Below are 17,024 nucleotides of genomic sequence, written 5' to 3' on the forward strand. Positions count from 1 at the left end.
CTTACAACAGACACTTGGACATCTTTACAGAATGTTAGTTACATGTGTCTAACTGTGCATTTTGTTGACATTGAATGGAGGTTACACAAAAGAATTTTAAGTTTTGGTCCAGTTCCTAGTCATCGAGGGGAAGTGTTTGGTTTTGCTATTGAGAAAGCTTTTTTGGATTGAGGAATTGATAAAGTTTTTACTATTACTGTAGATAATGCAAGTTCTAATGGTACGACCATCAATTACTTAAAGAGGAGGGTGAACAATTGGAAGGGTAGTGTGCTCAATGGTGAGTTCATGCACATAAGGTGTGTTGCACATATCATTAATTTAATTGTGCAAGATATATTGAAACTTGTGGGAGATTCTGTACTTCGAATTAGGCAAGCAGTAAAATATATTAGGCAATCACCTGGTAGAACTGCTAAATTCAAAGAGTGTGCAGATGAAGAAAAGGTTAATTGTAAAAAAAATTTGTGTTTGGATGTGCCTAATAGATGGAATTCCACATATATGATGTTGGACACTGCTCAAAAATTTCAAAAAGTTTTTGATAGATATGATGAAAAAGACCGAGATTTTACACTTGATCTTTCAAAAGATTGTGGAAAAGGAAAGCCAATGGAAGATGATTGGGATAATGTGAGGAAGATGGTGCAGTTCTTAGGATGTTTCTATCACTTCACTTTGCGTGTTTCTGGTTCTAATTATGTGACTTCTAATACTTTTTTCCATGAAATTTGCATGGTTAATGCTTTTTTGGAAAATTGGTGCAAAAGTAATGATTTTGAATTAAGTGAAATGACATTCAAATGAAACATAAATATGATGATTATTGGGGGAATCCAAAAAAATTGAATATGATGATGTTTGTTGCCACCATTCTTGATCCTCGATACAAGTTAGAGTATGTGGATTGGGGCCTTTCTGAACTGTTTCCTCCTCCTACATCTTCAATTTTGAGTAAAAAGGTGAAGGATGTTATTTTTTCAATGTATGATGAGTATAAAAATGGGGGTAGACAATTCCAATGTAGTGCACCTAGTGGTAAAACTACCGAAGCTAGCTCTAGTTCTTCTAGTTGTATCTCTGGTATGGACTATGTGGTGGATGATGACGAACCAACAATGAAGATGATGATGGTTATGCTAGATAAATTCAAGAGGCATAGGTCAAAAAAAGAAGGTGGGGAAGGCAAGAGTGATCTTTAGAGGTATCTTTTTGAGGCACCTGAAGAGGATAGTCAAGAATTTGATATTTTAGGATGGTGGAAGATAAATAATCCAAGGTTTCCTATCCTTTCACAGTTGGCACGTGATGTTTTGGCTAACCCCATAGCTACTATTGCTTCCGAGTCTGCATTTAGTATGGGAGGTCGTGTTCTTGATTCTTTCAGGACATCATTGACTCCTAAGATTGTGGAGGCTCTTATATGTTCTCAAGATTGGTTGCGGAATTCATTATTACCAGTGAACTATGAAGAAAGCCTTGAAGAACTTGATAAACTTGAGAAAGGTAAAACATAATTTCTTAAGACATCTTTTTCACATTTTCTAATTGTTTTATTTTAATTATTGTTTTGTATTTATTTTCTCTAATTCATTAACTTTTTCTTTTTCATTCATTTCAGAATTTGATCAAATTGGCATGGATGATTTATTGGTAAGATTATGTATTATGAACAATTGAACAATGATAGTCAATTTAATTTTATCTTGTTATAACTTTCATATTATTTCATTTTATTAGGAATGATGTTTACATCGAGATTGGAGAATTGAAGTAATAATTTTGAAGATGGAAGAATGTGTGATCAAATAAACATGGATGATTTATTGGTAAGATTATGTATTATGAACAATTGAACATTGATCGTCAATTTAATTTCATCTTGTTGTAACTTTTATATTGTTTCATTTTATTAGGAATGATGCTAACCGATATATTGGAGAATTGAAGCTACAATCTTGAAGATGGAACAATGTGGATGGAAGGATGTGGATTACTTCAATTCATTAAAATTTTGAACCATTGATGAACAATTAGAATGTCTATTTTGTATTTGTAATTTGGGATATTTACATATATATATATATATTCTTGTTTATTGTGAATGTTTGCTTGCTTCATTGCTTGTTTTGTGAAATTAGGGATAGAGAGAATTAATTATTAAAAGTGCCTAAGGATTGGGACATTGTGGAATTGATATGTAATTCTAATTTTAGAAGTGACCAACATATTTTATCATTAAAAGTGCCCAATATATTTTATTTTGTTAAAATTATGGGTCCTTATAAAAAATTAAAATGCTCAATAAATTTTCAACTACTTCATGAAAAATAAATGTTATTTTTTTTGAAAAAAAATCGGTTTAAAATCGAAAAACCACAACCGAACCGCCACATTTTCGATTTTCAATTAAAGCATAATTTCGGTTCGGTTTCGGTTTCGGTTCGGAAATCACATAACCGAACGGTTCGGTTTGGTTTTTGGTTTTGGCCAAAACCGAACCGCACCGAACCGTGTACACCCCTAGCTTTGAGTCTAAGTGGGAGATTATTAGGGATTTATACTGAAAGACATACTTTATGTAATAGGTTTTAGTATTTATTAATAACTTCAGTTATTCCATTTTAATGAGAATCTTTGTGAGCAATGTTTGTTTGACATTATTTATTTAATGATTATGCATATGTGTCTTTTATTCGATATAATAGGTGATCTAGTGTATAGAGTACTACTTATACATAGAAGATTAGATCATCAGTTCTTATAGAATATAAGTTTATTGTTCACAGTCTTAAATGAAATTGGACACACTATGTGTCTTTTCCTCCCTCTTATTATTAAAATAGTATTATTTTTCGGGTCACTACGGTATGTCCACAGAAATTAGGTGAAAGAGCAACCGATGAGGAAACCCAAGCTTATTCGAAGTGGATTAAGGCTGATGAGATGGCGCGGTGTTACATTTTGGCATATATGTCAAATGTTCTACAACATCAGCATCAGTCTATGCCTTCTGCCTATGATATAATGCAGAACCTCAAAGAAATGTTTGGGGATCAAAATCGTGTTGCTAGGCAGACTGTTATGAAGGAACTTATGAATACTACTATGGTAGAAGGGACTCTAGTAAGGGATCATGTTCTGAAAATGATTGGTCTTCTCAATGAGCTACAGATCCTTGGAGCTAAAATCGATGGGGAAACCGAGGCCGATGTCGTTCTCCAGTCACTGCTGGACTCTTTAAAGTAGTTTTTCCTGAACTATGACATGAATAAGCTCTCTTACTCATTGAAAAAACTACTTAAAGAGCTTGGAGTAGCTTAGGGCATCATCAGGAAGCCATTTATTACTCTCGTGACTGATAAAAGTTCTTCTTCTAAGCCAAAAGGCCGAAAAAAGTAAAAAAAGGCTCAGAACCCACAAGGAGCTCCTCCAGTAGTGTGTGGGCCGTAGGATGGAGTGAAAAACCCTAAGGGCGAGTGTTTTCACTACAAGTAGCCATGGCACTGGAAATCACAATGTCTAGTTTATCTCGCCAAACAGAACAACAAAGGTATCTCATTCACTAGTAGTTGAAACGTATTTAACGGTGATATCTACTAGTAGCTGGTGTGTAGATACAGGAGCCACAAATCATATTTGCAATTCTTTGCAGGGGTTCCAGTAAACTGCACAGCCAAGTGATGGGAAGATTTACATATTTCTGGGAGATGGCACAAGAGTGTCAGTAGTTGTAGTAGGAGATATTCACATTTCTTTCGGTAGAGACAGGATTTTAATATTGAAAGACTCTTTTTATGTACCTTCCATTAGGAGGAATTTGATCTTAGTTTCCAAATTGGTTGATCATGGATATTCCATTTATTTTAATAAATCGGTTATTAATAAGTTAAATAAACATTTTATCTGTTTTGGTACATTGGTGGATGATCTTTATATTATTAATCATGTTTCTCCTACAGTGCAACTAAATGAATTGAATAACACTGATAAACTATCATGCAAGAGAAAGAAACCTTCTGAATTGAACCAAACTTATCTTTGGTACTTACGCCTAGGTCATATTAATTTGAGACAGATTTCAAAGTTGGTTCAGAATGGACCATTAAGTTCATTAGAAGTGGAGGCACTACCAATCTATGAATCTTGCTTAGAAGGTAAGATGACCAAGTGGCCCTTTTCGGCCAAGGGCTATAGAGCAAAAAAGGCATTAGAACTGATTCACTCTTATTTGTGTGGTCCCATGAATATCCAGGCTAGAGGTGGCTTTGAGTATTTCGTTACTTTCATTGATGATTACTCAAGGTATAGGTATATTTATTTGATGCGTCGTAAGTATGAATGCTTTGAGAAATTCAAGGTATTTAAGGTAGAAACGGAGAAGCGTCAGGAAAAATATATCAAGACACTATGATTTGATCGTGGTGGCAAGTACCTCTTAGGAGAATTTGTGGATTACTTATCAGAGGAGGGAATTGAATCCCAGTTGTTTGCACCTGGTATGCCGCAATAGAATGGTGTAGTAGAAAGAAGGAATAGGACTCTTATGGACATGGTCAGATCTATGATGAGTTATTCAAACTTGCCTAATTCATTTTGGGGGCACGCACTAGAAACAGCAGCCTATATCATGAACTTGGTCTCATCTAAGTCAATTCCTACTACACCCACAGAATTGTGGACTAGGCGCAAACCTAGTCTGTGGCATGTTCGGATATGGGGTAGTCCAGGACACGTGCTAAAATAGAAAACAGATAAGTTGGAATCAAGGACATATGTCTGTTTATTTTTTAGCTACCTTAGAGGAACGAAAGGTGATTTATTTTACTGTCCTTAGGATCAGAAGCTCATTGTTAGTACTAATGCTCGATTCTTAAAAGAGGACTATGTAATGAACCACAAACCTATAAGTAGGATTGTTTTGGAAGAGTTGAGAGGAGATATACCAGCTATACCAATAGTGCAAGAAGAAGACCACAAGATAAAGTTATTAACATCCCATTGCCTCATCATAGTGGGAGGAATGTTGTAACTTGAGTTGAATCTAGCCCATCACGTGCAGCTACCATCAATATGCCAATTATACAACCAGGGCAGAATGATGGCCCACAAGGATCAGGATCAACACAGCAAAATGTGCCTTGTCGTAGTGGGAGGGTTGTACACTAGCCTGATTGGTATATGTTCTTGAGAGAGTCTTATGACAGGATCCCTAATGAACTGGATGCCGAACCCGAAAACTATTGTGAAGCACTTCAAGATAAAGATGCAGAACTCTGGCAGAAGGCTATGAAATTAGAGATGGAGTCTATGTACTCTAATCAAGTCTGGGATCTTGTAGGCCACCCAAAGGGGTAGAACCTTCAGATGTAAGTGGATCTATAAGAAGAAGAGAGGAGCAGACGGAAGGGTAGAAAACTTCAATGCTAATCTTGTTGCGAAAGGGTTTACTCAGAAAGAAGGAATCGACTGTGAGGAAACTTTCTCGCCGGTAGCCATGCTAAAGTCTATCTGGATTCTCTTATCCATTGCAGCTCATTTCGATTATGAAATTTGTCAAATGGATGTCAAGACAACTTTCCTTACTGGAAGTCTTGATGAGTGCATCTATATGGTGCAACCAGATAGTTTTATAGCAGTAGGCTAACGGCACATGTTGTGCAAGCTTAAGAAGTCCATTTATGGACTTAAGCAGGCATCTAGGTCTTGGAACATCCGTTTTGATCAAGCTATTAAATCTTATGGTTTTGATCAATGCCCTGATAAGTCATGTGTATACAAAAAGCATGACAAAAACGTGGTGGTATTCTTGGTGCTATATGTGGATGATATCTTACTCATCGAAAATGATGTGGGGGTATTATCTTCGGTTAAGGTATGGTTATCCAGAAAATTCGACATGAAGGACTTGGGAGAAGCCGGCCACATCCTTGGGATCAAGCTTTTGTGAGATCACAAGCAAAGGATGTTGGGCTTATTAAAAGCTACTTATGTCAATATGATTCTTACCCGTTTTAGCATGCAAGATTCCAAGAAAGGGTTACTCCCTTTCAGACATGGAATCTTTCTATCCAAGGATCAGTGTCCTAAAACATCGATTGAGGTAGAGAACATGAAGGCAGTTCCTTATACATTAGTAGTAAGAAGCCTCATATATGCTATTTTTTGCACTAAACCTAACATCTATTTTGTCGTAGGCATGGTCAACAAATATCAGTCTAACCTAGGGTGGGAACACTAGACTAAGATAAAACATATAATCAAGTACCTAAAAAGGACTAGGGATTATATGTTGGTTTATCAAGTAGATGGTCTAGTACCCATTAGGTACACAGACTCAGATTTTCAGTCAGATAAGGATTCTAGAAAATCAACCTCAGGAAATGTGTTTACCCTAAAATGTGGAGCCATTGGTTGGAGGAGTATCAAGCAATCATATATTGCTAATTCCACTATGGAGGCCAAATATGTGGCAGCCTCTAAGGTAGGAGGTCGTATGGCTTAGGAACTTTCTATTTGATCTAGGAGTGGTGCCTTTGATACAATCGCCTATTACACTTTACTGTGATAATAGCGGGGCAGTTGCTAGCTCAAAGGAACCAAGGAGCCACAAGAAAGCAAAACACATCGAGCGCAAGTATCACCTGATACGAGATATCATGTAGAGAGGTAATGTAATGGTGATCAAGATTACATCGGCAAGCAACCCAGCAGACCCATTTACAAAGAGCTTACCAGTTAGGAATTTTGATAATCATATAGAGGGAATGGAAGTGAGATGTATGGCAGCATGTGTAACGACCTGCTATTTAATGGGTTTTGTTTTTATACTATGACATTTAACATGTTCTAATACCATACTGAGGGTAAACCCAATCATCAACCTAAGCAGCGAGAAGCAGAAATCAAATAAACATATTCATATATAATTATATACAATACCAGAGTGCTAGAATGTATCCTCAAAATATACATATATATCTATTTTCCCAAAACACCCTCAACTGGCTAGGGTTATACAAAAATATTCCCACAATACACTTCACTGTCAGGGCACTACTGAAGCCCCTCTATCTGTGAGCCTGGTCTGCTTGCCTACCTGGATCACTTGAAAAATGATTCAACACTGGGATGAGCCAACGCTTAATAAGACGATATATGCTATTACTAGTGTATGGCAAATGAGCTACAATATTATGAAAATCTGTTTACATATAATCATGTATAACTGAATATGTAAATACAGTATAAGTGATAAAATCCACCACCCTTTTCATGTTGCTTAACATAACAGTATTGTAGGTTACTATTCAAAATACTTCTAGGGTACATAAGTATGTTCCCTATTTCTGTAAATCTGTATATACGTAATAGTAACTGAAAACTTTCCCTGTGGATAACTGTGTGTTATGATTTAACCCCTCATGACAGGATTGTGCGGCTAGTAGGCAGGATCTACATTGGCTGGCCGACTAGGGTAAATCACTATACTCCATCGGTCTGATCTGCCCACCTCAACCCATATATGATGGGGAGCCTGTCCACGTCAAGGGCCTAGGTGATCGACCTACTACCACATATTATCTAAATAGGTGGTTGCACTCATAACATAATATCTGTAGCAACAGTACCGTGCTCTGTAACTATATGATCCAATAGGGTCTAATACTATATAGTACATCTCTATACACAACTATCTGATTTACCATGATTCTGAAATAACTATATAAACCATGACAATGAAATAAACTGTAACTATATCATCTGTATTTTTGAACTAAACTGTAATCCGTACGTCATGGTACTGAGAACTGTACAATCATAACACTGAAAACTGAGTAATCATGGTGCTGAAATTCGTATAATCATAGTATTGAAATTCGTATAATCATGGTACTGAAAACTGTGAAACATACTTTCGTACTATTTTCATATTCACAAGCCACACAGTAATTTTAAACATATTATACAAAAATAATAACTTATATAAATTTCCATCATGAATAATCATCTAATAAAAATGTATAGTTTATACTGAAATATAGAAAAATTGCCCAGCATAGCATATTTCCCTTACTTGATTACTGAAAAACCCCTATGGTATACTGGCCTAACACCCGCAGGGCCTCCTACACAACACCCTAAAAACAACATTTGTCATAACAGAATATCAATATTTCTTTACCTACATCATTTCCTATAACTTTCAAAAGGCCAAAAATTAACTAAAAGGCCTTACCCTGAATTTGGGATGAAATCCAACTCAATCCCACCGACGATACGCCCCAGCAAATTTGAAGAGAACTTTGCCAAGAACGTCGTGGTGGCTTCAGATCATCGATCCGGCGATTGGCAGGGCCAAAATCGAAGAGAGAAGGGAGAGAGACCGTAGGAGGGAGAGAGAGAGAGAGAGAGAGAGAGAGAGAGAGAGAGAGAGAGAGAGAGAGAGAGAGAGAGAGAGAGAGAGAAAAGCACTCAAATTGAATAAAAATCCGAGTTTGCACTATTTATAGGGCTAGATTCGTTGACGAGACACATCATCTCGTCGATGAGTCCTTAAGTAAATTCGTCGACGAACCTTACCCTTCGCCGACGAAATTTAGAGTAACCCAAATCCTTCGCTCGGTATTTTCTTATCGACGAGACGGGACCTCGTCAACGAGATCCTGAAGACCTTCGTCGACGAAACCATGTATTCGTCGATGAAGCCTGGTAATTTCCTGAAATTATTCTCCTTCTGTTTCTGTTTCCATTATTCTCCCTCATTATTATTTAAATATTATTATTCTTCGGGTCACTACAGCATGGCTTTGAGTCTAAGTGGGAGATTGTTAGGGATTTATATTGAAAGACATACTTTATGTAATCGGTTTTAGTATTTGTTAATAACTTCAGTTATTCCATTTTAATGAGAATCTTTGTGAGCAATGTTTTCCTAACATTATTTATTTAATGATTATGTATATGTGTCTTTTATTCGATATAATAGGAGATCTAGTGTGTAGAGTACTACTTATACATAGAAGATTAGATCATCAATTCTTATAGAATATAAGTTTATTGTTCACAGTCTTAAATGAAATTGGACACACCATTGGTAGGACTATAGTACAAGGATCTAATAGGTCTGTCTTGACTATTGGGAATGGTACAATTCCAACTCCCTGTGCTAGTACACTTTGTGTGTATTGAATAGGGACCGTCTTGAGGTAATTGTTTTTATACTAACTATATAAAACAATTAATACCTCATGGTTATTATGAGTGCTTATGCTCTTAATCCTAATATGATTATTGGACACGTGCATATAGTGTTTATTACTTTGATTCATAGAAGAGTGAGATTCTTTATGGGTCAAAATACTCAGTGAGTTGGGTGATGACATTATGTGTATGGTGAACATTAATTATTGATGGAATGCACGTCCCGGTATTGGGATTGATGATAACCCTTCGAGGAAGCTTATAAGTTTTGATTGTGTCAAACCCTACAAGTAGATTTTGAATCTGGCACATCAAATAAGTTAAGTGGAAGGTCTTAGAGAATTAATATGTCAATTAATTAAAATTTTAGTAATTTAATTTAATAGACGGGTATTTGTATTCTTTACGTGGGGAGATAAATAAATATTTAATAATGGGAGCTCGAAATTTAATTTTGAATATGACAAGGAGTGCAATTATAACTGTTTAGTGGTATGAATTATAATTAACATAATTAAGGATAAATTTGGGTTGAATTAGGAATTCTTAATTAAATGGGAAGCCCTAGTCATATTTGCCTAGAAGTCCCTACTGTAGACTATATACACGCGCTCCATTCAGAAGTTAGGTAAGACAAAAAAAACTCTCACAGAGGCAGACGTTTTCATGAGAGAAGAAAACCTTAGCAGCCGCTTACGAGCCCATTCTCTCAAGAGTAAGGCGTGTTCAATGAATAGAGTAGAAGATTCATGGTCGTCTTCAAGAGCTCGTTTTCATACTTGTAGATTCAGGATCAAACCAGACAAATCTTGCAAGTATAATCCTAATCACGTAATTAGCGATTGCATGATCTGATAAATTTTTTTTGTTATCCGTATGCATTACAACTGAATCTTAGGGTTATTCCGTAAGTCCCTTCACCTCCGCCATAAGTTAGGGCAATCAATAAAATTGAGGTTTTCATCAAAAAAAAAAAAAAAAAGAAGATAGGAATAAATATTATACATGAGTATAATAAAATTTAGAAACAATTAATTTTTGTTTAGTTTGTTATCTTAATGGGTAGATGTAACTACCCGAAAATTTAGCTGTATTTTTTTTTTTATGTTTATTTTTCCACATATTAAACTTTGATATCATACTATAATATCCTGAACTCCAAGTGGGTACTGGGCTGTCCTATCTATATTTCAAATAAAACATGCAGCGAAAACTTATACATAAATTCCAAATACAATACCAGAGTTCTAGAACCATTATATTATATATATACACATGCCTCTCCAAAACTAGGATAACACTACAGTCAAAAGTAATACCAAACGTATCTATACACATATACATGCTTGTGTCTCACCAGCATTATCTAAAAACCTTAGTAACTAATCCTTCCAGGAGCTTTCTAAGATTGGCTCCATGGATCTCCTGAAATATTAAAAGATTATAGGGGTGAGACACCTCTTAGTGAGACATGATAGATTATTGTCTGCAACGACCTCAATTTCTTAATATGAAATGTAACATAATAAATAAAATGGTCAACCCGAACCCGTGGATAACGGAGACACCTGTCAATCACAGCAGAAACCTAAGTAGCAGCAAGTATAAAATCTCAATCATCCATCCTTAAAGCATAATACGAGAGTTTACTACAAAATTATAAAACTATATTTATATACATCCTTATAAACATCAAAATAACTCTAGGATCAAACACAAAATAATTCTGACCCTAGTAAAAAATCTCACCCTCCTAGCGGGGTAATACCACCGACTCCACGGCGGCTACGACTCGCCGATCACTCAGGGTCTCCTGAAAAATATATTTAGTTCAGGGGTGAGACACTTCTCAATAAGGGAAAATAAACTAAATACAGTTGTGTGGCAACATGAACATTTAATGCAATTATACATATACAGTACATTTCATATATCGGTAAACATTTATCAACATACTAAATTCTCATATACTTCCATATTTGTTAATAAATCATTACGTACATAAAGTATCTGTTATAATTGATAATACTAAAAACATACCCAGGATGAATAGTTAGCTAATGTAATGTATTAGCCCCCATGACGGGTTGTGCAGCCCGAAGGCAAGACCCGACAATGGCTGGTTGACCATTGTTGAGTCAAATATGTCTGTAAGTACGATGGGCCTGCCACACCCTAGTTCGGACTGCTAGGTGGACGTCCATACTCTACTGAAAGCCACATCGACTATCCATCTCCCACCCTCTTGTGGAGTGGTTAGCACTAATCTGAACATAAATATCTGATCTATATAGCTACAGTACCGAGCTCTTGAACTGAACTAAACTAACATCCGGATTATGATAACATATAGTACATAGTTATATAGCATCTTTCATAATTACGACCTTGTGCCAAACATTTCATAATTACGGCCTTGTGCCGAACATATCATAATTACGGCCTTGTTTCGAACATATCATAATTACGGCCTCGTGCCAAACATATCATAATTACGGCATCGCGCCGAACATATCATAATTACAACCTCGTGCCGAACATATCATAGTTACGGCCTCGCGCCGAACATATCATAATTAAGGCCTCGTGCCAAACATATCATAATTATGGCCTCATGCCGAACATATCATAATTACAGCCTCGCGCCGAACATATCATACATATCATTATGAAATTAAATCAATTACCATGCATTTCAAAATCATCATAGTATACTGTACTCTTTCATAATTTCACAAAACATATTTCATTCGTATCATCGTCGTATCATGATATTCTTCCATAGAAAATAATATTCACGCCACACCTTTGCTGTATAAAACCATACATTATATTCTAAAAATCATAATTTTTGGCATCTCATACATATATATATATATATACGTTTCATCACATTAGCAGTATTTTTCTCAAACGTACATTTATTTCATAATATTCAAATATCGTAAATACTTTCAGGAAATCAAGTTACTCATAAATAATAATAATTTGCGTGAAAAGTAACTGGTTTAGTTTATTCCCTTACTTGGTTATTGAGAAACCCCCTAAAATATCCTAGCCTAACACTCGTAGGATTTCCTAATCAATACCCTGAAAATGAAAACTCTCAGTACTAAATTTCAGTATTTTTACGTGTACATCATTTCCTATAACTACCATAAGGTCAAATTTGAATTAAAAAGTCTTACCTCAATTTAGGGATGATTTCCAACTTGCTTTTACCAACGATCTGCTCCAACAGATTTGGAGAGAACTTCCCCAGGAGCGTCATGGTGACTTCGGATTATCAATCCGGCATAAATATGGCCCAAAATCAATGAGAGAGAGAGAGAGAGAGAGAGAGAGAGAGAGAGAGAGAGAGAGAGAGAATTGAAGATGGCTTAACTGTGAAGTAAAATCTGGATTTTTCTATATTTATAGAACTAGATTCATCGACAAGTCACGTCATTCGTCAACGAATCCTTTAATATTTTTGTAGACAAAATTCAGTCCTCGTCAACGAAATTCAGTCGGCTCAAAACCTCTCTCGATATTTCTTCGTCGAAAAAATTCAGTCTTCATCGACGAATTCTTTTAAACCCTCATCGACGAATCCCCTGTATTCGTCGACGAAGTCGACTTCCTCCTTCTGTTACTGTTTCCATTTCCCTTTCCCTTTATTATTTAAATTCCATTTTCATTCGAGTTGTCACATTGTCAGTGTGTGGCAACATGAGTTTTGAGTAGCATAACTTATAACCTTTAAATAATTAACTTAAACTGATAAATCATGTAAATCTGTACTCATATATACATATATGTTTATAAACATAAATTCTTTTCTTTATAAACATTCTTTATCATAATAAATTCCTCTAAGTAAGTAAATCGTCTAAAATATTTATACATACGTAAAACTTTCCCTGAGACATTCATATATCTCGTCATGTAATAACCCCACATGACCTGGTCTTGCAGCCCGTAGTTGGACTTAGCAGTGGTTGGTCTACCATGCTAAGTCAAAAATAAAGTTTATAAGTACGATTGCCCACCTAGCCTGGTCTAGACTCATCATGCTCTCCACAACACTTCACAGGTCGAACCTAGGGGGTATCCTGCTCTCCGCAATGTAACAACCTCAAAATTCTATTTTTTTTTATAATTTTTATACAGTAAACATTCCTACATAAACTGTACAATTATGCCACTCCAGTATCATCTATCCCAAAAACATACACAATTTTGCCAAAAACTCACCCTATAACCAGGGTGACCAAACACTCTCTCTATCTGCGAGCCTGATCTGCTTGCCTATCTTGCTCACCTGAAAAATGTTAGAATAAAGGGGTGAGTTGATGCTCAGTAAGTGGAAATATGTTATTACTAGTGTGTGACAATTAAGTTAAGGATACTTTTAAAATAATGACTGAACCGTAATGCAATAAATCATCTATAAATCATATCTTTCAAGCATATCTTTCTTTCTTTATTTAAAACATATTATATCATCTATTTTCTACTTTTTATACTGTAATATCATACTATACTGTAAAACTGTAAACATATATATATATATATATATATATGTATATATAACTATGCTTTTATCCTTGGGACTCTGTACGTCATGATTTGACCCCTCATGAAGGGTTGTGCGGCTTGTAGGCGGGACTCTATCTGGTCGACCCTCCAGATAAGTCATCATACTCTACACTACCTCAGTCCGGCCAAACTGCATCCTCTCCTAAGCTCAGGACTGGCTACTACCTCATCAAATCGGCCCCCTTAACCCAGTGTACTGGGGAGCTGCATACTCTCCAAGTACGGCTGACGGTACCCACATACTATCTGAGCTATGTGGTTGCACTCTATTTGTATCTAGCAACGGTACCGTGCTCTGTAATCTGTATCTGTCTGTGTAACTTTCCTCAGTGATCTGATACTATATACATATATATATATATATATATATATACTCTTTTACTATTTTCATCGTGTTTCCAAAATTACCATAACTCTGTCTTTCTATACTGTAAACACTGTATCTGTAGCATCTTGATGCTACCTCTGTATCTCTATCTGTGTATTCTGTATATATACTCTGTCTATGTTCTGTATGTTATGGTAATAGGAAGAACATGTCATGTAATAACACTGTATATATGTATATACCATTCTGTAATAAACTGTAATATAAAATACTGATATGAGCATCTGTATACAATTATTTGGATATATGTGTATAACCGTTTCATGAACTATTCATATAAAACTATATATGCATGCACATTTCTTTGCAAATATAAATATATCTCTGTATAATCTCATATACTGGAAAACCATATATATATACTATCTATATCTTTGTATTTAGTATAGTATGATGTTTCATAACAACTGTATAAATTCATTCTTCACATGAAAAGTCTACTTAGGCCACACAAACATTTATGCTCATTTTCTATAAAAACAGTATAACAAACTGACATAAAAATATGCTCTAGAAATCTCTATTAACTCTATTAAAACTCCTAACATAGTATATTTCCCTTACCTAAACTTGAAAAGCCCCTATAAATGTATACCCGAAGGATTCCTAACTCGACATCCTGAAAACGCAATCCCTGAGAACAAAACATCAGTATTTCCTAGTCTACATCATTTTCTATAACTGTCAGGAAGTCAAAAACTCAATAAAAGACCTTACCCAGAATTTGGGATGAAATCCAACTTCGTTTTCTCAACGATCTGCTCCGGCAAATTTGTGGAGAACTCCGCCAGGAGCGTCGTGGTAACTTCGAATCGTCAATCCAGCAACTGGTGGGGCCAAAAACGAAGAGAGAAGGGAGAGAGAGTCGTAGAGAGAGAGAGAGAGAGAGGAGAGAGAGAGCTCGGAAGAAAATGATAAAAATCCCAGATTTTAACAATTTATAGAACAGGGGATTTCGTCGATGAGACCCTGTGTTCGTCAACGAGTCCTTCACAGATTTCGTCAACGAGACCCTGTATTCGTCGACGAATTCCGGTGCCTTAAAAACCCCTCTCGGGTATTTGCTCTCGACGAACACAGGCAGGCTTCTCGACGAATTTCTTAACACGCGACGAATCCGTGTTGGAGTTGACGAAAGTCCTTTGTAATTTCTGGAATTTCTTTTATTCTCCAAAAATGCCAATGTCGCGACGGAAGTCTACGGCTTCGTCGGTTTCGTAGCCATTCCTCTCTCTTAATATTTGAATATCAAAATATTGTCTGGGTCATACACGCAACTGTCACGGAGCCAATCGGAACTATACAATACCAAACACTCTATCAAGGAGAGTGGTGATTGCACTGATGATTTTATACACCCAATGGTCCATCCAAACCATCCTGTCTCCACAACATTTCTCAGGCGGGAAATAGGGGGGTAAACTACTCTCCGCAAACTCCTCCGAATCTTGCTAGCTGAATTACAATACTACAGTGCTCAAAAACATAACCCCCCAGCTCATTCAAAGGTTCTGATTAATGACATATAGTATATTATTGTATCGATAAGTTGTAACATATCGTCATTTTCATATTTCGCGATATAAAATCCGTTCATATAATAATTTCTTAAATACTGGCATAAATATACTATATGGCATTAAAAAGTCGGCACCATGTGAAATGAAGCGATAAACTGACGCTGTCCACGGACTAGGTATGCTGAATGAAGAAAAGCTGACACTATATCATAATTTAGGTAAACAAATATTGCATTTTAATCGGTAAAACGTGTTCCAGAACAATATAACTATAAGCTAAATCTATCCCCTTACTTGATTCCTGGAAGACAGACATGCCTGTAGGGATCCTAAAACGTTGCAATTGGATGCTTGCGGTGTACGCCATGAAAACCTATTGTATCCATAATACCCAATTTAAGGTTAAACTCCAATACCCAGAAAACAAGTGACAATTTCAAACATTTCCTAGGCCAATCCCAATGGATACATTATACTTTAAACACATCTTCCTATTACGACCTAGTTTTAGAGCGGTTCCTGGAAAGCCTGAACTACGAAACCACTCCGACTAAACTGCAAAGAATCGTCGTCGAGATCCTAAAATGATGTTTTCCCTTTGATTCGGGCTTAAGACGGGGCAATGATATAGGAAAGAGAGAGTGAAGAAGAGCGAAGATGCTGAGGAGGAGAGACAGGGGGGGGGCTGAAGAAAGAGCGAATGGAAAGTTCCACTTAAAAAAAATAAGCTGAACCTATTTATAGGTCTCTGATACGCAGCAAAACCATCGACGATTTCCCCTTTTTCACTGTTTTACCCTTACCTAACCAAGGTAACTCAAAACCGTCAATAGTGTTCTGAGCTCGTCCGAAACCGTCGACGGTTTGGCCTTACAGCAAACCAATTTCTTCTTTTATTGCTTATTTTTATTATTATAATTTTTTCGGGTCTTTACATTCTCCCATCCTTATAAAAATTTCATCCTCAAAATTTGCCATTTAACACTTATACTAACATTTAGGGAAAATCGCTAAAATTTTATTAATTACCCTCACTTATGACTGAGGAATATCGTGGTTACATTTATGGCTCTGAGAGATTACAATAACCAAATCAAAACTCTCTAAAAACCACCCAAAATACAAAATTATTACATGAAAATCTATAATTAAATACACGTGAACTACTTAACCTGCACAAACCTACTTACTTATAACAAATCCTTACCTGAACCATTATTTTTATTTCCAGCTAATGTTGGGCCCCACTAAATAGATGTGGGTACTTTTGATGCATTTCCTCCTCTAGCTCCCACGAGGCTTCTTCAGCTACATGATTCCTACAGAGTACT

General features: G+C 36.0%; 1 protein-coding gene across 1 annotated transcript; it reads left to right on the plus strand.

Annotated features, from left to right (window-relative positions):
- The first annotated feature begins 2,946 nt into the window (after window positions 1–2,946).
- Window positions 2,947–3,249, plus strand: LOC131162871 (uncharacterized). Its single transcript, XM_058119476.1, has one exon. It carries the CDS (start codon window positions 2,947–2,949, stop codon window positions 3,247–3,249), a length of 303 nt encoding a protein of 100 aa, XP_057975459.1.
- The last annotated feature ends 13,775 nt before the right edge of the window (window positions 3,250–17,024 follow it).

Source organism: Malania oleifera, chromosome 8 (assembly GCF_029873635.1).
Source record: "Malania oleifera isolate guangnan ecotype guangnan chromosome 8, ASM2987363v1, whole genome shotgun sequence".
NCBI lineage: Eukaryota > Viridiplantae > Streptophyta > Magnoliopsida > Santalales > Ximeniaceae > Malania > Malania oleifera.